This window comes from Chelonia mydas, chromosome 22 (genome assembly GCF_015237465.2).
Source record: "Chelonia mydas isolate rCheMyd1 chromosome 22, rCheMyd1.pri.v2, whole genome shotgun sequence".
NCBI lineage: Eukaryota > Metazoa > Chordata > Testudines > Cheloniidae > Chelonia > Chelonia mydas.
Genome location: NC_051262.2, coordinates 14,039,881 through 14,062,710, shown reverse-complemented (window position 1 = coordinate 14,062,710; position 22,830 = coordinate 14,039,881). Strand labels below are relative to the sequence as shown.

Below are 22,830 nucleotides of genomic sequence, written 5' to 3'. Positions count from 1 at the left end.
TTAGGATTGCAAAGGGGTTAAGATTAATCCTATTTAAATTAACACGGCTTTGTGTTCCAAAAGGGGGCCTGCTTTACCTGAACTCTGTGAATGGGAAAGTAGATGCCTTACCTGGAGCTGCCTGGGGCCCAGATTGCTGAAGCTCCCAGGCAGCGTTTTTCTCTTATGTTTAGATCACTATGGATGTCCCTAAAAGATCTTTCAGGACAGGGCCAGAGTTTGAAGGAATGGACCCTGGGGCCATCTGCTGTTGTAGACACACGTAGCTCCTTCTGCGGGTGAATCACAGCTGGGAACGCTCAAAGTTCTCCATTGAGCACAGCACTGATAGGGGCAGGATCATAACTGTACAATATTTCTAGGTGTGCAGTTTTGCTATTTTAATTACAAAGTACCCAGGACTGAGGAGGTGGCTCAGACCCAACTGATGATGGGACAGCTTTAGCAGGGCTCAGGACTACTCACCCCAGGAACTATTTTGCTTCCAGTAACAGGGAGCTATAACCATTTTTCAGTGCAAAAACACCCCTTTAGGGTGAGCGCCTCTTCTCAGGCACTGGAGGCACTTAACGGTTAATTAGTATTATCTAATACTTCTGTTGCAGTAGAGTCTGGAGAGTGCAGTCAAGATTCAGGCCCCATTGGGCTAGGCACTGTAGAAACACACAGGAAGACAATATAATTTATAATTTAAGGAGACAAGTGACATACAAAGGGTGAGGGGAGAGGAATACAATAGAATATATATAATTGTGTACATATTTGCTTTTTTCATTATAAATAGATGAAGTAAGAGTCAACTATCCTCATCTGCCCCTCAAGCAGTCATTAACTGGCTGATATATTTTGGGAGAGTCACAGCAGAAGTATGTCTTGAAGAGAGAGCTGACAATGGAGCAGCCTTACAGACTGGTTCAGGGAGGGTCTTCCATATGTAAGTAGCAGTGTGGATGAAGGTGCAGAGACTGTTTTATGAGGCGCTGATAAAGAGGTGGATGAGGCAGGCACTGATAGCAGAGCGGAGATGGCAGGGTTGACATGGTAGAACCCATGGGCAAACAAGCAGGAAGGAGTAGAGCTGGGAAGGATCCTGAAAGCGAGGACCAGAAACATGAACTTGATGCAGTGAAGCAGGAGGAGCTCCGAGAAGGATTCAAAGAGGGGAGTGACAAGATCAGAGAGACAAGCAAGGAAAATGATCGCAGTAGACTGTGGGGATGGAGGACAGTGTGAGTGCTAAGGAATCAGGAGACAGAAGGTTGCAGTAATCAAGGTGGGATATGAAGAGGACTTGGACAAATGTTTCAGCTGTCTAGACAAAGAGAAAGAGCTGGATCATGGACATATTATCAAGGAAGAAGCAGCAAGATTTGGATATGGGCTAGATGTGCAGGGGAAGAGAGCGCAAGAAGTCAAAGATGATATCCAGATGATACTGTTTGTCACCAGTGACAAGGAGAGGAAGGTAAAGAGTAGATAAGATACAAGAGATTGGTGGGAATAGCTAAGGCATGTGAGAGAGTACTCACAACAGATGTGTTGTTTACTTCCTTTCTGAACTTCAAACTTATGCCTCATTACATGCCAAAGGCACGTGACTCTCTCAAAAACCACATGCCCCGTTATGTGTTAATATTTACATAACACAGTTTAGATACATATGAGGGACAGAGTGTGTCAGCTTGTGGAGTCAAGACTCCTGGGTTCTATTCCTTATTACAGAAATGATGTGTGACTTTGGGCATGTCACTTACTCTCTGTCCATTTTTCTTCCCTGTCTGTGAAAGAGGGATATTAATCCCCACCATGCTAAAATGTGTGAACATCCTGGAAAGGAGGGTGTCATAGAAGGGGAAAATACCCAACACCATCTCTTCCCAATGTCACATGACTCAGCCTGCAGGTGGAAAGAAGGAAAGCATAACAGCATCAGCAGCATTAATATTCCCCTCCTGCTTCTCCCATCTCAGTCTCAAAATGAAATACAGAAGTTATATAGGGCTTGTACTGAATTAGGATTGTACCTGGCACTTAACTGGCTGGTTTGCCCCTTTCCCCAGTTGAGAGAGAAGAGAAATAACTAGCACTTGTAGTGTGACATCTCCCATGATGCTCTAGGCATTAGTTGCTCTAGGCATTCTCATCAGCCCAGTGTAACTTACCATCTGCCACTTAGGGCTCAATTCCCTCTCCTTTCTAGCACAGTATCAGTGGGGAGTCAGCCATGTGTGCCTGGCAGTAAACAAAACATCATGCTTTAAGGGCAGGTTACTGTGCCTTCATGTACTAGTCTGCCCTTTATTTTACCCCTTTTTAGAGTCCCACTTGCATGGGACAGTACAGGGATAACTCCCTTGAAACTTTCAAAACTCTCTCAGAGGTTTGGGGGCTGCTTGTTTTGAAGTTCATCCAGCCTCTTCTGCTTTCAGTAGACAGCACAGTTGATATAACAAATCCCTGACTTTTCTTGGGTTCTGAACTTCTTGCGACCTCTTCCCCATGGACCCTCACTGCCATTTTCATCTGCTTCCGGGAAAAGGTACTTCTTCTTTATTTCCAAATTTATTTGGTGACAGAAAAGGTCTCAAGTGTCTGAATCTCTCCCCATGGCTCGGCTTGGGGGTTCAATCTGGGATGGTAACAGGTCTCACAGTCTTTCCTCTGCTTTTCCTTTACATCTTATGAACACGGCTCACAGAACAAGTCTAGCAAGATCAGTAAGAAGCATTCTCTACCCACTGCCCTTATGCTGTGGGGCTGGTTTCAATATTAAAGTAATTCAGTGTCCTGGATGTTCAGAGCCCTGAGCCAAGTGTCTGCAGCAATGAAGCTCAAAGGCCAACCTAATTGCATCAGGAGGTAATGTGTTTAAGGCCTTGCATGGTTTCTAAGCTCTCTGACATTCTCTTAATTAGATGATCTCTGTAATCTCCCATGTTCTTCCACTTTGAGTTTCTGTTGGTTTTGTTTTGATTAGGTCTTTGTAGAAGCAGAGAATAAAACCCCATAAACAAATAGAACAATGTTACCGTCCAGATCAGCATAAAATGATCCATCCTGGAAAGAGATGCCTGGGTCTGATTCAGGCTGCCAAATAAACGGGAGCAGCCTGGATCTGGCCTCCATGTAATGAAACCCAGGACACTATAGGCCTGAGTGAGTCCAGCTTGTCTATGTGGGGTATGTTACAGCCAAGGCTGCTCATTCATAAAATGTTCACTTCAAAGCCTGACATTCAATTTCTTTCAAAACAACGTTTGGGCCAGTGTAAATTCTATCTTATTCAGTATAAGGCCTGTCCCAAGCACACAGAATTCCTCAGTCATGGCTGCACTGTCTGGAAAGGAGGCATTAGTGCAATTTTGCACAGATAAGGAGGCAGAGATAGTGCATGAGCTGTAAAAGACAAAGGTGCATCAAAAATCTTGACGTAGCATCCAAGCGAGTGGTGAATCAGGTCAGAATCAAAAAGAACTACCTGAACCATCACCCATATTTGGAATTGAACGTGGGCATTTTTAAAATTCTGGAGTGTTTGGAGAAGTGCTTTTAGCTGACTTGCTGAGATATGGAGAGAAATATCATCCGGGGATTCTGCTGGAATTCTAGCCAGAACTGCAAAAACTGTTCTCCATGTGATTTCTGGCCCAGTTTTGAAGACCCAAAAGGTTCAAACCACTGGGAGAAGCGACCTAGCCAACCCCTTATACCACACTATTTCCCGAGTGTGATGATAATAGCTTCCCAATAGGGGTGCTTTAGAATGATTATGTCTAGGAACTTACAGAACTCTACTTTCAGGAATGATTTGACGAGAGAAAACAATACATGTGGAGGAAGGAATAAAGCCTGAATGTTGAACTAGCCTTGGCTCCTTCCCTTTTTATGCCTGAACACAGAGCACTGGGCATACTCAACAGGATTTTCATGCCTGCCTTTCAGTTTGTATGGTCTTCAGCTAAATTGTTGCTTCAGATCAGTAAACTAATCTCAAACAATGGTCCCCAGTTTAATTAGCTGGATTTTTTTAAAAAATAGAAGCACGGGGTTCTCTTCTGCCCTCCTTTATACCATGTAGCCCTGCTGAAATTATTGGGGGTATGTGGCCATGACCAACAGAAGAATTTGGCCCAAAGACTTTAGACTGGATGTGCCCAAAGCTGTAGAAACCATTGACCAGGTCTCTCAAATTGCTGAAGGGATATTCCAGTCAGCTCTGTGTGGTCAGGATGTGTGTAATTGATGAAGCAGAGTTCTAAACTCAGCTGTCTAAACTCACCTTTCTAAATATAGATCTCACATAGTAACATCTCTAACCCTCCATTTAAAACTCCTAGTTTGGCAGAACAGTATGTCTGGCTCAAAGTACAGAGGAGCTGGAATCTTTACTTCTGAAATCACTTGCTCGAGTCCTGACAGTAATGGCTGGGTGGGAATGACAGCCACTATCGGAATCCCAGCTAGGCTGCCATTTGCTCCAGGGAGGGAACTAAGTTACTGGCCTGTGAAGATTGTTTGGTCTACAAGGGAGCAGTTTGTTGGCAGAGTTTCAAATGCCAACTCAAGCTCCAAGAGGTATGTGAAGGATGAAGTGATGGGCTAAAAATGCATTTCACACATTAGCCAAAAGAAGACAAGGGCAAGAATTTCCAGAGCTCCCAACCACCTAACATGGCATTTGTCTATAACAATTTCTCTAAGAAATTTCCCCATTTTCTCCTTTCTTTCAGCCACAACCAAGGTCCCTCTTAATAATGGGAACCTTGGGTTTCAAAGGGGGTATCCCCATATTTCCCGCAAGAAAATCAAACTCCAGCCAATAGAAGGGGTAGGGCCAATGTGATAACAAAGAAGTTGTTGCCCATTCCAGGTCTAACCCCCGTGTGGCAGCATATAATACCCAAAGGCACTGACTAATAATCCTTTTCATTCAGCCTTCAGAGCTCTGAGAATTAACCATTTGGAGTCTCTCATGTTTTGATCAGAAAATCATGCCTGAAATGTAATTTTAACACCTTCTGTCACTCAAGAGCTTCTCAAGTCCACACGGACTTATTAGTGATGCTGCAAACTCCACACTCTCTCTTCTGTCCATGCAGACTCAGGTCTTAGCAGTGCTGGGTACAGCTCAGGGAGCCAGCGAGCCTGAGACTGTTAGCAAATTTTCAAATATGTTATTTTCGGAAATACCATTTCTAGAGCCAAAGAAGAGTAATTGGGAATTACAGACCCTATTTTTGTTACGGTAAAGTCAGGCCCAGATTAATCAATGAGCACTCGGCGCACTTGCACAGAGCCCCTATCTCAGGGGGCCCCCTAACCACCCAGAAACAAAAACAAAACTGAGTGGCGCAGCAACTCACACAAATTTGGCCCAGCTGCTCTTCCATCTTGATGGGGCTATATGAATGCAGGTCGTGCAATGGGAGGGAGCAGAGCTGGGTGGCTGGGATCAGGAGGAGCCACCCTAAACCAGCACAGAAGCAGAGCACTGAGCCAGGGGGATGCTGGTGAGTGCCCAGGAAGATCCCAGGGGCAGTGGGTAAGGAGCTGGAAGTGAATTGCTGGTGGACTATGTGGGTGAGGGTGGAGAGTAGAAGGGCTGTGGGTGAATGGGGGTTGTTGGGGGTGGTGGGGTTGGGGTCCAGGATGCTGAGGGCTGCGGAAAGTGGGGCTGCAGTGAGTGGGATGTATGTCAGGGCTACTAGAATACCAGGATAAGTGGGGGCATGTAGAGGGTTGTTGGGGTATATCTGGGGGGGGCATTCAGGGATCTCTGTGTGGGGGGTTGGAGGGACAGGGCATTCGAGGGTCTGTGTATGGAGTGGTGAAAGAGTGGCATTCTGGGATGGGCTATGTAAGGGTGGGGTGTTTTAAGAAAGGAGGGGAAGCCCCTAATTTCCATAGTGCACAGGGTGCCAAAATTCTTTAATTTGGACCTGAGTACAGGGTGAAACCGCAAACATTGTGGGCCCAATTCTTGGCACAGCTGCTCTAGAACCATAAAGGGCTGTACAGCAGTGAAACTGACCTCCAGGGAATACCGCCCCCCCCCCCCATGTGTATGTGGCCGCACTTGGCTCAGAGCTGGTAGAATAGCTCTACACCAACCTTCCCCTAACAAGCCTCGGGGTAGGGGCCTGCCAGAGAAAGGAGGTGCAGGGTGACTAAAATGCAGTACCCTCTGGAGCTGTGGTCACTCAGTGTAAGTTAGAGTCCTGAGGCTGCTGTAACTTACACAACAGCTAGGCAGGCTGCACCACAACCACACACACACCTTGTACATTTAGGCCAGGAGATAAGAAAGAGAGAATCAGGAGCGGTGTGATGAGGCCAAAAAATCGGAGAACAAATCCATTTCAGACCCTCTCTTCAGTTTCCTGCACTCTGGGCTGTTGCTGCTACCGGGATCAGGACACCTCGAGCTGAGAGTACATAGAGCTAGTGCTTAGCAACAGGTTCTGTACGTTTAAAAATAGCTGGAACATTTCCCTTATATTTTAGTCTGTTTCCAAGCAGCGATGAAGTGGCTCGCAGCCAGGAGAGGGGGCTGTCAAATTCACAATTTAACCACTTTGGGGCACCACTGTGCATCAAATGAAATTGGGCCTTTCCCAAGCCCCAGCTACCTACCTCAGTTCTCAGTTTAGGAGACCGGGAGCTAATGCTTAAAACTGTCATTAGATGTGCTGCTGGATGTGCCGTCTTTCCCCTGAGATATAAAACTCCGCTCTTGAACACTTGTCATCATTTATTACAACCCATTTTTTTGCAAGAATTGGGTTTTAATGACAGTGTCCTGAACAATTTCTACCTCAAATATTCATATTCTGCCTCCCTTTATCTCCCCCCCCTAGTTTTAATTCTTCACTTCCTCTCCTAAACTCTTGCACAGCCATGTTCTAAATAGCCATCTTGTTCTACCCCAGAGATGATCACATTTCAGTGCTGGGCGAAATGATTCTTGCATGTGCATATGTATATAGATATTTTATACAATCAGCGATGCACTTTGGGGTCCATTTGGAAAAGGTGCTATAGATAAAAAACTTGTATTTCTATTTTTTATTTGTAAAGGGACGGCTCAGTGCACAAGAAACAAACTCTACTTACGGTTCTGCCGGCTGGGAACAAGCTGCTTTATTCAACTACATAACAGACTGAGGGGAAACAGGCACTAACTAGGAAGTAAGGGAGGAGTGGAGCATGGCTCCCATCCATAATACTCACTGTAACCCATTTAACTCCTTGACCACTTTTACTACAGTTTTTTTTTTATCACACATGACACAGAAGCCAACACCACCACTCACACTCTACTGACCACAACTTCATTTCAGTTAGTTTGCTGCAATGTAATAACAACTCCCCTTAAGTCTCCTCCGATGAAACCAAGCCGAGGTGAGGAGACCGCAGAGAAGAATGATCTGTAACAGACATCTGAGTATCAACCATTTTTATCACTATAGACTAACAGTGTATTTAAACTTTTGCAGGACACAAGTGGGAGAAATGTCCCTGTGAATTCCTTTGTTTCCCTCAATGTAAGCAACCTCTACCTTCCTTTGGCTCTGCCCAAATGGTTGCCTCCCCAACATCTGGTAAAAGCTGTGATACCAGAAATCTCACTCCATTCCTGCCTGCAGTGGGGTGTTTTTGTAAGTGGCACCTGATCTTGCTTTCCCCAACTGGGAACTTTGCTGGTCACTTCCATAACACGATGGGCAGACCCTGTGATTGTGCTATTTTCCTACGCATGTACCTTTAGCTCCTCAGACTGTTTCTAAAGGCCCCGGAAGTGCTGACCAAATCCCCTATCCCTAGACAGGCAGCTCTGTGCATTGATGCTATGCCTGAAATGTACAGTGGGCATCCATTTGGTTAAATACATCTTGGCACTTCTGCAGGATATAATTACCTCTGAAGTTTAACAAGAAGGAAAGTCACAAAAGGCAAGATGCCAGAGTGTTTTCATTTTAAATTGACTGCTGAACTCCCCACACAACACGCCATTCCCTTCCCAAGCTGTTGCCTCAAGAATAGTTTCTGGCACCTTGCAGAGGGTGTTTTAGTGCCACAGCCTCCTCTCCAGGCTGGTTTTTCAAAGCCTTTTTTCTTTAAATAAACATAAGGTTTCCATTCAAGCCCACATGTAACAGGCTTTGCCCTTAACAGTCAGAGATCATCAAATGGTTGCTGCCAGCATCTTGGAGTAGAGGCTTCTTTCACCCAGAATCTCAAATGGTTCCACTGCACCAATTCAAACAAATCAAAGACCTAGTTTAAAGTTTGTCAGATCAAATCTGGATGAAACATTATTCAAAACTTCAAGGAAGAAAAGGAACATTGTCCCTTTATATTCAGGGTTAGACAGCAGCCAGCTCTGCATACAATGTAAGAGAAAGGGAGTCAGGAGCCTGGTGTCCTTGGGAAAGGCTGGGAACAATGTGGCTGAAGAGTGCTGTGGATGATGCTATGTCAAGACAAAAATGGGTACCCTCCAAGGAGCAGGAAGTAGCCAGGGAGGCAGCGTGATCTGATGTACAGGGCACTGGACTGGGAATCAGGAGACCTAGATTTTATTCCTAGCCAGTGACTCACTGTAAACTTGGGCAAGTGACGTCTCCTCTTTCTGCCTCAGTTTCCCATTTGTAAAGTGGGGATAACAATTTTTACCTTTCTCCGTAAAGCACTTTAAGGTCTATGGAAATAACAATAACGACTTAACTGTTAATATTATTATTAATATATCTTGCAAAAGGATGGCAAAGCTGCTGCTGAGGAATCGATGCATAATCTAGCCCAAGGTCATTTAGTGAGTCTGTCAGAGCTGGGAATAGAACCCTAGCTGCTTGACTCCCAATCCTGTACCTTAACCACAAGGCATCTTTCCTCTGTTAATAGCCCTGCTGCTGGCCAGGCACAGGGGCTTCTCTGTCAAAGTGATCAGAAACCCTACTTGGCCAAGCACTGAGGGATCACAGTATCTTGGTAGGAAGAAAAGAAACTCTCAGTGTAAATCAACATCTGGTAAACTCCAGCTGTGTTTTCCAATGCTTGTACAGCAGAATTACCAAGCAGCAGCTGCCTGGCATTTCATAGACCAGATGGGCAACCTGGCAGGGCCATGTGGCATTAGCAGTTCTTTCATCTCCCTGCCTTTCTTGATCTGAATAAGCTTTAAGCATCTTGAACCTGATTCTCCACTTACTTACAACAGCGTAAAAACAGGAATTACAAAGTCAATGGAGTTACACTAGAGTAAAACTGGTGTGAGACCAGAATCAAGCCCACTATGTGGAAAATATCAAAGCCTCTAAGGAGTCACATATAGCCTAGTCACTGGAATCCAGCCTCAGTTGAACCACCACATATCAAGAGTCACGGCCCCATAGCAAGTATACAGGGATAGGAGTGACCCTAATGATCTGAGCTACTACAGGCAGGGAGACAGAAAAAAGTAAAAAACAGCTCTCCATGGTGAATCCTATTAGCCAAAAACAGTTCATTACAAAGGGATACCTACGGCAGATTTTTTCTGCTAAGATCTCAACAGTTGAGAGAGAGATATCTATCATGGACCAAGAGGAACAGAAGAGCTGAGAGAACCACATTGGAGAGAGACTCTTCAATGCCAGAGAATTACTCTAACTTAAAAAAAAAAAGGCTCTTTCACTGGCACTTGGATCTCACGGAGATGGGTACTATTTAAGAACCTACATATAAAAATGGATATAACAAATCCTGTTAATGTAATAAGACAGACTGTACATGCAAAAAAGTCAGGCAGTTCCCATCACAGCAACCACTCAGCTAAAACCCTGCAGGGCAGGAACTATTATTATTTCCCACAACTAAGTGGCAATTCTGAGACTCTTTGCCACTGTCAGGCAGTGGCACTCTGATTCAGAAAAGATTCACACAGGGGTCCTGGAAGAGTCCTCAGTGTTTCATCCTCCAAGGAGGAGTCAGCCCGATGCAAAGACCATGCATGTTCTTCAAACACAAGCCTGGAAGGAGCAAACAGCCACTTTAGGCAACACATTGCTCATAAACAGCCACCTACTGAGTCTGTCAAAGGAAATGATCCTCCTACTTCCAAAGGAAAGTATGAACAGGGGAATAATTGTTGAACTTCAGCAGCATTAACTGCTTGGAGCTCTCAGGGCCTCTTCTGACGTGTTTACTGAAGCTCTGAATTCCCCATTAGTCTGAAACAACCGACAGAAGTCTGTGCTCGTGTCCTAAATAAGTTGCATTTCTTCAGTGAGAGAGGTGCTGAGTTGAGACCACATGGACTGCATCATAACAAAGTAGATCCTGTCCTCTAGGGTATAATCTTAATGTTATAATCTGCCACTTACAGCCACCGTGCATTCCCGTGCTGCCGTCCAGCTGTGGGTCTGAATTATTTAAAGGCTTCAAAGCAGCAAAAGCTGCCTTTACAAACAGCAGGGAAGCACCTTCACAGCAGACTATTCCATTAATGAAAAAGGAACAGGAGTTGTATGATGCCCATGGGAGAGCTTTCTGCATCTGAACATTAAACAGAACTCACTCTGCTTTAGATGTGTCCAGATGACATACTTGCAGCCTCTTTTGGCCTAGGGACTTTAAATGGGAAGGGAAACAGCCCTGAATTGCAGTTTGAAGGGCCCCTCAGCAATCAGGGATTATGTTAGTCACTGAGAAAGCACCTTCTGACAGGTGAAACAGAAGAGGCACCAGCTGCAGAAGGGGCAATAATGGCACAATGGGTTAATGAGCCTGGTCCTTAGCCAGCAGGATGGACAGGGAGGGAAGGAAACAAAGGGAACTTACCCAACTCAGTTTACAGGCTACATGCAAATTCCCATGTGCAAATTGACTCCTGCTTAAGCCGGAACCACACCTGCTCCGGAGGACTGCCTGTACAGTGGGTGCATCGGAGCCCTGTGTGTGCATCTGTATGCATACTAGTGAGTGGTGTGCATGTGAGTTGTGTGTTTGTGCGTAGTGTATGGCGTGTTCATCTTCCATGCACAGGTTTGGAAATGGAGCCCACATTCTGCAAGGTACGTAATTCCAGTAACAGCCACCAGCTCACGGGAGAGACGTGCTACCAGAGGCACAGCAACAGTTAAGCTGGTACGGTGGCTCCTTCAGTACCACGGTTAGCCCATTGTGTGAAATCAGGTCTAAGACTTTTTAGCTTGGACCTGGTTTTATACTCTACCCCAATGCTGAGAAGTTTCTCCCTCTCAGCGCTCCTGACATCAGCATGCTGGGTTGGCGTCCATCACCTTGACCTTTGCCTACACATAAGGGCTGCACAGACATTGGGGGACCCTGTGTCAAAGCTGTGGGAGGTCTATAAACAACCCTTTTAAAGTATAAGAAAGTATAATAGAGGGAGTGTGTCTAGTGGGTCAGAGCGGAGGATAAGGAATAGGGACTTTTAGTTCCACTCCCAGCTATATAACTGACATGCTGTAAAATGGGGATAATGATACTGTCCCACTTTACTAACTTGCTTTTAGTTTAACTTGCAGTGCATGGGCTAGCCTAGTACACTCAGCTGCCATGAAGTTGATTTAAGGGGGAATCCCAGTCTTGTTTCTCTGCCCCATGGCTAGACCAAAGTGGGAATATTGGAGTTTCTACTATTAAACTGGGAGAGGAAAGGGTTTTTGTTTTTTTCCCATGGCTACCAGGACTGCCCCTAGATGATACCAGACAATCTGGGTGGGAGCAGATGTTGCAAAGAGACTGATTTCTGCTCCCACATGGAGAACGCTTGTTTCATGGCCACCATCTTGGCTGACACCAGGAACTGAACAGGGTTGAAAGCAGGAGTCTCTACAGCTTAAGCTAAATTACCCGACCCTCTAGCTCAGAGCTATAACAGACTGACATCCTTTGTAATGGGCACAGAAGAGATAACACACACTGACCAGTGGATTGTACTAAAACTGCATGTGTTTGATATAGGGTTGGGGTTTTTGGTACAGGTCAGGCAGGAGGGCCTGGTACAGGGATGCTGTATTGAGAAGGGGGAAGAGTATTTATACTGTTAAGCAGGAGAGATTTCAAAATGCAGTAGAGTATTAAAAGAGATAAATGTGGCCTGCCATGAAGCTGAAGTCTCAGGCCCTTCTTGTCCCCCCATTCTCTGTCTGGGCCTACTAAGCCCAGAAGGGACCTGTGTTTGTGGTGAGAATGGTGACAAAGAAAAGTCATGTGATGATGGGCCTTGGAGTGGATGAAGAAGCGCTAAATACAAACAAAACAAGCCACACTACCTAGGAAGTAGTAAAATGTAACAAGATCATCACTTCCATGTGAGGAAGGAAACAGCAGGAAATCCTTAATTCCAGCACAACCCCCCTGTTCTCCTTCCTTCTCATCTTACAGACAGAAAATCCCTCCCTACTGTGGTCTATATGGTGCAGCACACTTTGCCCACAGAACCAGCCCAGCAGTGGCATCTTTTAGTGGGGCAACACAGAGGCAAATGGCAATTAGACAAAGTTCATTTAAACTAACTTTCTGTGCATCCTACAAAAGGGGGGGTATAAAATTATCCACTTCCTGATATAGTCTCAGGAGTTGTATCTCAGTAACTTCTTGGCAGGTCTCACCCAGTGATTCAAAACTCACCTGGCTCCCTGCGATCAAAACAAGGAACTTAGACACACTTTAAAAATGATAGTTTCCTCCTGTCCAAGCTGAGTTTCAATCCCTGGCTATTTAACCTACAAAACGTGATGAAAAACAAACCACACAGACTACAACATGCCACCCACTCTCAATGACTCTGCATGCCCTTAAAACAGATGTACAGCCTTTCCAACAGCAATTCAAATACAGAGACCTACAGAGCACAAGAGGAGCAGCCAGTTTTAAAGGGTAACTGTTCCCTCCTGACCTCGCTGCACTTTATATTACGTTTTGATCCCAGAGTAAATGCTTCTGCAGCATTTTGCGCTGAAACTACCAGCAGTTAATTACCCACAAACTCTTCAAAACTACTGCAAATCTGCAGAATGCCAGCTGGGCTGCCCAGTATGCATCTCTTTCTCCCTTTCCAAGACAATTTCTCTCTCCCTGTTTCTTATTTAGTTCTGCGAAGCACTGGGAGGGACACAGCTTTATGAGAGATGCTATATAACAGAAAGCTGCACTGCCCTGTAAGCATCTTTATGAGACCTGGGACATGCATTTACCTCTGAGAAGCCCTCTTGCAGAATATCCAGTAAATTCCCCCTGGCCAAACAGGCAAGCATTCTTCACGAGCCTGCCAAAGGGCCACGTTCTCAAAGCACACAGAGCAGATCCTCCAGCTCAGGGCGCGACCTCCTCCTCCTCCTCCTCCTTTCAAAGACAAAGAGTTGGAGCTCATCGGGGACCTTATTCATAGTCTCATATGTGCAGCCCGTTACTGCAAACAGGATACTTGAGCCAAAGTCAAGGCTCGTACTGAGCATGCTCATGAGGGAGCCACTGAGGGAGTAGCAGGCGAGATGTCACACGGTTCCTATAGAAACGACTCAGCTCACAGGATGCAGGCCCAGGAACCAGGGGTGAACATCTGAAACCTATTTCCAGCCAGCGGCCCTGGGCCCTGCGTCTCACATGGCGCCTGCTGGTACAAGAGACTTTCAAACCTACCAAACACAGCTCGCCCTGTGCTGTTTGGGGGTGGGGAGAGCGTGCAGGGTAGAGGTTAGCAGACAGCAGATTCCTGGCTTACTTAAGAAAGAAAAGTTAGACGAAAGGCTGGAACCGCTGCTAGCTGTAACTTTCATTGTTGCTGTGAAGCCATGGAGAAAAAGCAGAGTGCTCAGCAAACCCAGCTCCAGTACAGGGACAGGAAGCTGCAACCAGGCCCTTAGATAATTAGTTATATTTATACAGCACCAAAGCAGGGCTCTGTGTGCTGTGAGATAAAGTAAAGAGGTAAAAGGGAAGCAACTTCCAAAAAACAATTTAACACAAAGAAACTCTTCAGAGAAAAATTACAACTTAACTCTAGCCAATCCATCAGACTTCAACCCATCACCACTGTCAAGGGGCACATATCAAAAAGGATGTAGCCTCCTGAATGAGTGCCACCTAGATGGATCTCTAGCTAGGTCCATAGAACAATGGGTTGCTCCTGCAAAGTCTGGCCTTTCTACTTTCACCCATTGCCCGACAAGCATTACAGGGTTGGTGGATGATTAATGAGCCACTTATCAAACTACAGCCCACCCCCTTGTCAAATGCCCAGAAAAAAAATGAAGAGTCTTACAGTGTGGTCAGAAGATTAGCAGATCCAGGCTCTTTCTGCAAAGATATGCAGCAATTCCAGAACTGCCCAGTGAAACTCAAGCTGCTCCTTAGGATTTCATCATATGGTTTTGGCCATGCATTTCGGAGCAAGACAATATATTTAATACACACTACTGTTTCCTGCCCAAATATAAAAAAGCAGAAGGCTTTGGAGTGGTTATCAATGCACAGATATATTATGTTTTGCTAGTGATCGTTCCAATACAGCTGGGTGGAACAAAATCATGGGACCAAAGACTATGCATTATTGTCTGCAAAAATTCAGAAACTCGGGCTACAGGTCATCCACCAACATTGCCAACCCCAAGCTTTCAAAAATGAGTTGGGCCCCAAAAATCATGAGAGTGGCTTAACAATCATATGATTTAAAAAAATAATACATTTTAGGTTATTTTTATTTGCCTTCTGGTTATCAATGTTTTCAAGCTTTTCTCCAACCACAATGGCTCAAAATTTACATTTTTTTAACTATTTAATAAAAGCTGAGGTTCTTGTGTAATCACATGATTGCAAGGGCTGGGGCTTAAAGATAAATGACAACTATTGTGTGACTCACAATAAAATCATGAGGGCTGGGAACATTGCTTATGTGCACTCAAACATGTCCCTCATGCATCCTTGGTCCTTCCTGCTTTTGGAACACAAAATGGCCAACAGAGTGAATGCAGTTAAGATTCAATCACAATTTTTAATAAATAACATAGATTGGGCCTTTAGGTTTTCAAGCAAGAGCTAGATAAAAGGTCCTCCTGGGATAGAAACGTGATCTCAGCTGAGAAATAATGGGTTTTTGCAAAAGACATTATAATCAAACTCTCAGCTATTAATCTCAAAACTAGGCCCTATTTATGATATACTTTTTAATGCAAAAAGTGCTATATAGTAAATACATATTTGTAGCAGATATCTGAGCATTAACAAGTGAGGATATTATGGTCATCTCTCTGCATCAATTGAGTTTAAGACAAAAAACGAGACAGAAATGTAGTTAAGCAAAATCAAATGCATGCAAGTGCAAAGCACTCATCTGCACAGACAGGTGACAGATGTCTCAAGTGGTCTTTGATTTTTTTACAGTTTGGTTTATGAGTTTTATAGCAGATTAAATATGATCTGCTCATAATCCCTACAGTCCAGAGATATTTTTCAGCTACAGGAAAGGCAGGCAGCCCCCAGCTCCGGATTTTTTTTAAAAAATGATGAAACATAGAGAGATGATCTTCTTGAACAGCTTGGAAATGTGGGGCACCCAACAGTATTTAATCTGTAAAATATATCGTTCAAATAATGCCAAACCAAATTCACTGAGAAGAATTTTCCATTTTTCATGGTCCCAAGGACAATTTAGTGTGTAGCTTTCTGTATTAATATTAGGTAATGATGAAGCACCTTTATTAGCGCTTTCACCCCAGAGTCCAGAGACTGGAAAATATTTGGGAAACAAATTGAGATGCTGCCAGCTGCTTTGAGGAGTTAACTCTGCTGTTAAGTTATTACAGACAGTTTGTAACCTTTCATTCAGCTACAGAAGCCATAAATGAGATCATGGCAGAGACTATTCTGGCTTGTCTGGGATGCAGATTCACTTTCTCCAGAAGTAGGTGTGACTATAAAAAAAATCTAGAGTATAAACAACAATCCCAGGTCTCAGTGTGGGCTCTATATGGCACCAGCACCTTGAAAAATATAACAACCGGGGCCTGAAATAAGGGTAGGCACTGGCCTGGCCCAAATACATACAGCATACTGTGCATGGTACACCTTCCAGGGCACCCTGGAGTGTGTACCAACACTGACAGGGCACATCATGCCATGCATGGAACACATTGCACAGCACACTGCACCACACAAAGTTCACTCCAATTGGTGACGGATGACACGGTTAACAGATTGGATGTTTCATACAGTTGATAGCCTCATGGATTGAGCAGTTGTTTTCACACACTGACCAACAGAAGAGTCCCTGTACTTCCTTTGGAAAGCCTTGTGGCAGAATCACTGAATGGGAGGGACAGGCCTTGCTGTTCATGGGGTGGCTGTGTCTTGCAGGCAAAGCAGAGTCCAGTGCAGTCTGGGGAAATGGCATTTTGTTACTAAACCAAATAGCTATTAAGCCTGACAAGCATCTCTCCACCCCCCACCCCCTACTAGGAATGTGTAAGCCGAATTGGGCATTTTCCTGGCATGATCCAGGGAACCTGAAGCCAGAGGTGTTGCCCATAATACTGAAGAGGTCCCTTTTAGTCCTCTCATTATGTGGCCATCCCTGAACAAGACAGAGGATCCTGTTCAGATGCACTTTGAGAGAACTGTGGAGAGACTGGGCTGGCCCTGAGCTCACTCAGTACGCTTCCAGATATTACAGACCATCTGGGCGATGAGTTCTCATCTGTCTACCTTGTTGGATCAACCTGTAAAACAGTATATTGGCTTGAAAAGATCATAAAGATTATAGACCTTCTGCCTGGTACCAGATGTGCAGGGAGGAGGGAGTGTCTAGAAGAGGAATAAAACAGCCCCCTCCAGTCTAGAAAACGGATAGACCAAAGTGCAGGATGTTCTTTTATGGTTGTCGGGAATCAGAGATGAAGCCATCTGTGGCTTCCATTCTGTAAACTGGTTTTGCTGTCAAACACTTGCTTCTTCACTGGGACTCTGACCCCGAAACTACACAATTGTGACAATCTGAATGCCAGAAAGAAAAAATAAACCAAATGATGATGGCTGAATTGAGAGGCAATGGAGGATACTTGACCCTTTATCTGTTTACAATCATAATTTAAACAGGGAAGATATAAGTGCATATTAAAAATACTATATCTGTGACGCTATCTCCCTGATCCTACACTTTGTGGGTCACTGTCCTTTCAGACTGTAAACCTCTTGGGGGTAAGAACTGCATCTTCATATAGGTTTGTACTGCACCTAGCACAATGGTCTAGATGCAGTACAAACCTATAAAAACAATCTGTAACCCACCTAGCCCCCTTTTTTGTCCTATGACTGCAAGAGTGTTAACAGACCACTTCACCTTCAATGGTCCCGTAGAATACGTACCAACTACTTATGCTAAACAACCTTGTATTTAGCTGTGAGACTCTGAGTACCTTTCCCAGACCTGAAGAAGAGATCTGTGTAGCATGAAAGCTTGTCTCTTTCACTGACAGAAGTTGGTCCAATAAAAGATATTACCTCACCCACCTTGTCTCTCCAATGACCTTCAGAGCAGACATGTAGGATGTTAGAGATTTGTTGGTTACAGTGACCTCTGCTGGCCAGTTCCAATATAACCCCTGTGCTTCCATACCCGTTGTCCCAAGCATGAAAAGTACAATTGTTAAGTCCCATGGTCTTGCTTCTGTATTTCCTCTATTTGAGATGTGATTAGCTAATTTAACAATTAAAATGTAATAATAATAATTACAAACACTTTGCCCTTCCATTGCCCTGTCTGTCCAAAGATTTCAAAGAGAGACAAGGTAAGTGAAGTAATATCCTTTATTGGACCAACCGCTGATGATGAAAGCAACAAGTTTCAAACTGGACAGAGCTCTTCTTCAGCTCCATGTAACTCAAAAGTTTGTCTCTTTTACCAACAGAAGTTGGTCCAGTAAAAGATATTACCTCACCCACCTGGTCTCTCTGATATCCTGGGAACATACGGCTACAACTATACTGCAAACAAAGATTTCAAAGCACTGAACAAACATTAATTAATTATTCCTCGTGTCTACCCTTGGGAGGTAGAGAAGTATCACTGGAACGACCAAGGAACATCAGTGAGACAATACTTGGCGCCACCTCAGATCCCTAGCCCTCTCTGCCCAATATGCCATCTCTAGCAATGGCCATCCCTGATGTTTCAGAAGAAGGAAATAAAAAAAACACAGGCTACACTGAAGAAAAAATCCTTTCCAGACCCCTGCAGGTGTCTAGCTGAAGCCCTGAAGCATGAGCTTTTAGGAACATAAGACATAAACTGGGAATGAGCCCTAGGGCTACTGAGCCCTACCCCCTACCATCATAAGCAACCCCATCAGACAATCATACTCTTAAATTTGTCCAGCTCTCTCATAAAACTAATTTAGTTGCTTGCCCACACAACTCCTATTGGGAGGCTGTTCAGAACTTCACCCCACTGGGGGTTAGAAACCTTCCAATTTCCTGAATTTGTTCATGGCCAGTTTATAGCCATTTGTTTGTTTGCCAACATTGTCCTTTAGCATAAATAGCTCCTCACCCTCCCCTGGTATTTACCCCCATAATGCATTTATAGAGAGTAATTATATCCCCTCTCAGCCTTATTTTGCTAAGCTAAACAAGCCAAGTTCTTTCAGTTTCCTGTCGTAAGAGAGGCCATCCATTCCCTTGATCATAGTAGTAGCCCTTCTCTTCACCTGCTCCAGTTTAAATTCATCTTTCTGTACTATGGGTGACCAGAATTGTATACAATGAGTCAGTGGCAGAAACAGAAAGAGAACCCAAACCTTCTGACTTCTAGTGCCCTTGCTCTCACTGCTAGATCACACTCCCTCCATATTTAATAAAATTAAACAAAACAAAGTCAGAGGTATTCTTGGAACTGTCATAAAAGGAGAAATGAAGGCAAGTGAATCTGATGCTGAAAGTATCTGAGGCCATCATAGCCCCTACCATAGTACATACAGCCCTGTAGTGCCCCATCATTACATTCATTAGCTGCCCTGGCATCCAACAGAGAGGTTTTCTCCTGGGCAAAATAAAGAGTATTGGAAATTTACCGAAGGCTCAGCATGCTGAGTTGCACTGCTAGGCACCACGTCCATAGGAGTTCCCATGTCAGCCTCCACGAAGCTAGATCACAACACGTTGGAATGGACCAGAAGATTCTCCCCTTGGAAACCTGAGGTGAAGCAGGAAATGCATTAAACACATGGAAAACAAACTTTTTAGGAAAAAAAATTCTACCTCTAATGCTTCAGGGGAAAGCAACCCTCTCCTCCCATCCTCTGCAGCAAACACCTGCGAGGGGCTAGGGACTCAGGTAATGGAAAACTAACAAACTGTCTGCCTCACAGGCAAAACCAAAGCATTTATGAATATGTATCCTGCAAGTGGTGGGTCCTTCCAGAATTGTCTAGATTAGAATGATCAAAGCACCCATGCACTGTGACTGCTATACGACCTTTAGTTATACTCTGAAGCCTCAGTACTTCCAAATATACAGGTTTCAACACTTCAGCTTCAGTACTTAGTACTTCTAGTGTCAGTGATTTACAGAAATAAACAGTGAGTTAACAGCAAGTTTTTGTGGGACCAGAGTGAAGGAAATTTCCCTCATAGGTGGGGGTGCTGCTTGAGCTTGGAACATATTGGCTTTGTATTCTGTCCACCATTTGTAAAGTATATATAGTGAATTGAAGGCTTGAATGCTTCCGAAACATGTGTAACATGTGTAACATAGAGACTACTGGTCACACTGGCTCATACTATATAGATTTCGTTTAGCCTTCATGTGCATGCAGGAAATGCCATCCAACTTCAGTAGGAGCTATATATGCCAAGCAGTAGGAAGTCTGACTGTGGGAGCCAAAGCAGTAGCACTCCCTATACTCTATTCTCCACGGCATTGTCTGATCTAGTTATAAATGACCCAAGCAATGGGTCACTTCTTTTAGGAAACTATTCCACTGCCTGTTAAGGAATGTTTCCTGATATTCAGCTTACATTTTCATTTGTTTAGGCAGGTATGTCTACACTACAAGGACTATACCGGCACAATTATGGCGCTGTAGCTACGCCAAGATAACTCTGTAGCGTAGATGTGACCCACACCATTGGAAGGGTTTTTTCCATCACCGTAGGAACACCATCTCCCCAAGCGATAGTAGTTAGGCCACATTCTTCTGTCAACTTAGCTGAGTCTACCGGGGGGTTAGGCTGGCATAGCTACGGCACTCAGGGGTATGGATTTTTCACACCCCATGAGTGACACAGCTATATCAACTTAAATTTTAAGTGCAGAGCAGCCCATAGTTTCCTTCCTTTAATTATAATGATACCTTCTTTACTTCTTAAAACACAGTTCAAAATACACATTGTCCGGGGCTTTTGGGTCAAGGAAACCTACCAATCCCACCCATCACCAGCACCCATCACCACAGAGCATCTATGTGCTGACATACCTATGGTACTTTTATAAAATCTCCTGCTCTCCTTCCCTTTGGTTTCTCCCAGGCCTCCAGGGGAATAACATTCCAAATGCACTTGCCACTGCGGCGCCTGATTCATGACAGCAAATTCGATGGCAATAACATCACGATGAATATGAGTTGCCTCCTTTGAGGTAGACAGGGCTGAGACTGAAAGGTCCAAGGACAGAAAAGGAGGTTGGTGAGAGGTTGGAGGGGGTTGTAGGTATGAGGAGAAGCTGCAAAGGTTCAGGCTTAGCCTGCACAGCAGAAAGGAGGAGGGGTGGGGAACACCCCATCCATAATTAGACCACAATGAAGGTACAGGTGGCGTCACTGGGGAAGTATTATTCAGAGGTATGGAGGAGAATGTCCCTGAGGGTTGCAGATATTGTTGTCCTTGGGGTATCATCTCCCCAGCAATCTGGGGCACAGGGAAATGTCCTTGGACACATGGTGAGGGGATGGGGTTGACACTGGGTGTGTGGTGGGGGATGAGTATCACTGGGTGTGAAAGGTAGAGGGGTGTCACTGAGTGTGTCATATGGATGTGTGGTGGAGGATGGGATGGCGTCACTGGCAATATGCATGCTGGAAGGTGTTCCTGGATATATGGTCAGCTGTCACTGGGTGTGCGTGTGGAGTGTGTGGTAAGGGGTGACACTGGGTGAGTGATGGGAGGCTAGGCATATCCCACTGTAGGTGGTGGTATGGGGATGTCACTGGGTGTGCAAGGGGGCGTGTGTGTTTGTGTATGTGGTAGAGTGGTGTAACAATTTGTAGTGGGAGGAGAGGGGTGTTCCTGGTTGTGTGATAGGAGTGTCACTGTCTATTGGGAGAATGGGAGTGTAACTGTGTAGGGTCACTGGGTGTATGGTGGGGAGTTGGGGGTGTCACTGGGTGTATCAGGAGGAATGGGGATGGGAGATCACTGGGTGTATGGCAGGAAATGGAAGTGTCACTGCCTGTGTATGGGGAAGATGGAGATGGGAGGACACTAGGTGTACGGTGGGTAGTTGGGGTGTCACTGGGTGTGTATTGGACGGTGCAAAAGGGTTGGGACGGTCACTATGTACTTAGTGTGTGGTGCGGAGGTCACTGGGTGCGTAGCAGGAGGGGCAGGGGATGGGGAGATCACTGGGAGTATGGTGGAGGGCTGGGGAGGTTACTTGGGTGTATGGGGGATTGGGGTGTCATTGGTTGTGTCCGGTACAAGGTTGGGAGTCACCGGGGGAGGGGGGGAGCTGGAGAGTGGGGGCTGTGGGGTCAAAGGGTCTGGTGGGATCACTGGTGGTAAACTGGGGGTATAGTGGGTGGGGGCTGGGGTGAGTGGGGATGAGATCGCAGGAAGTCTCTGGGGGCTCCCTGGGGGTATAGTGGGTGGGGGGCTGGGGTGAGTGGGGATGAGCTCACAGGAAGTCGCTGGGGGGTCACTGGGGGTGTATGTGAGGGCTGGGGGCTATTGGGGGTCACTGGGGGTACAGTGGGTGGGGTGAGGGGAGTGGGCTCACAGGAAGTCGCTGGGGGTCCCTGGGGGTGTATGTGGGGCTGGGGGCTATTGGGGGTCACTGGGGGTACAGTGGGTGGGGTGAGGGGGGTGGGCTCACAAGAAGTCGCTGGGGGTCCCTGGGGGTGTATGTGGGGGCTGGGGGCTATTGGGGGTCACTGGGGGTACAGTGGGTGGGGGGTGGGCTCACAGGAAGTCGCTGGGGGTCCCTGGGCGTGTATGTGGGGGCTGGGGGCTATTGGGGGGTCACTGGGGGTACAGTGGGTGGGGTGAGGGGGGTGGGCTCACAGGAAGTCGCTGGGGTCACTGGGGGGTCGCGGGGGGGTAACTGGGGTCTCTGCCCTTTGGGGCCGCGCAGCCGGTCGCCGGCCGGGCCCCGCGGGCTCCTGTTTCGCCCCCCGCCCCCGGCCGAGCCCGGCCCGTACCTGCAGCCCGGGCCCGGCCCAGGCCCCGCACCTCCCGGCGGCGGCAGCGCGTCCCCGCTGCCATGGAGACCGGGGGGCGGTGCCGGGAGGCCGCCGCCGGGGCCGCCCCGCCCCCGAGCCCTCGCCGGCTCCCCCCGCCCGGGCTGAGAGCCGGGCGCGACCTCCCCCTGGCGGTGCTCAGCGGGAGCGCAGGGCAGGGCCCCCAGCTCTGGCGGGCGGGATCCCTTGGGGGCCAGGGTCCTGGGGTGGGCAAGGTTTCCTAGGGGAGAGGATGGAGGGCAGGGGGGATCCAGGTTCCCCAGAAGGAGAGGCTGGGGGGACTGAGTGCCGGGGGGCCACTGCTCTGGGCCCCTGCAGCAGCCCAGCTGGGGTGGTTATCTGGGGAGGATACAGGTGGTGGTGCTGGGGTATCAGG

At 46.2% G+C, this 22,830-nt stretch overlaps 1 protein-coding gene across 3 annotated transcripts in view; it reads right to left on the bottom strand.

The window, feature by feature from the left end:
• The window catches only part of DIXDC1 (DIX domain containing 1), a 68,692-nt gene extending 46,190 nt beyond the window's left edge, over positions 1-22,502 (bottom strand). Inside the window, exons 1-3 of one of the 3 annotated variants that reach the window (XM_037882432.2) lie at positions 22,416-22,502; positions 20,478-20,654; positions 19,074-19,195 (exon numbers count right to left, since the gene is read on the bottom strand). In XM_037882432.2, coding sequence (XP_037738360.1) covers positions 19,074-19,130 — 57 coding nt within the window. In that variant the 5' untranslated portion in view covers positions 19,131-19,195; positions 20,478-20,654; positions 22,416-22,502. Of the gene's footprint in view, positions 1-13,205; positions 13,461-19,073; positions 19,196-20,477; positions 20,655-22,415 lie in introns of those variants that run through there. The other 2 variants (XM_043534087.1, XM_037882431.2) reach the window with 2 other exon arrangements.
• Positions 22,503-22,830: the final 328 nt, after the last annotated feature.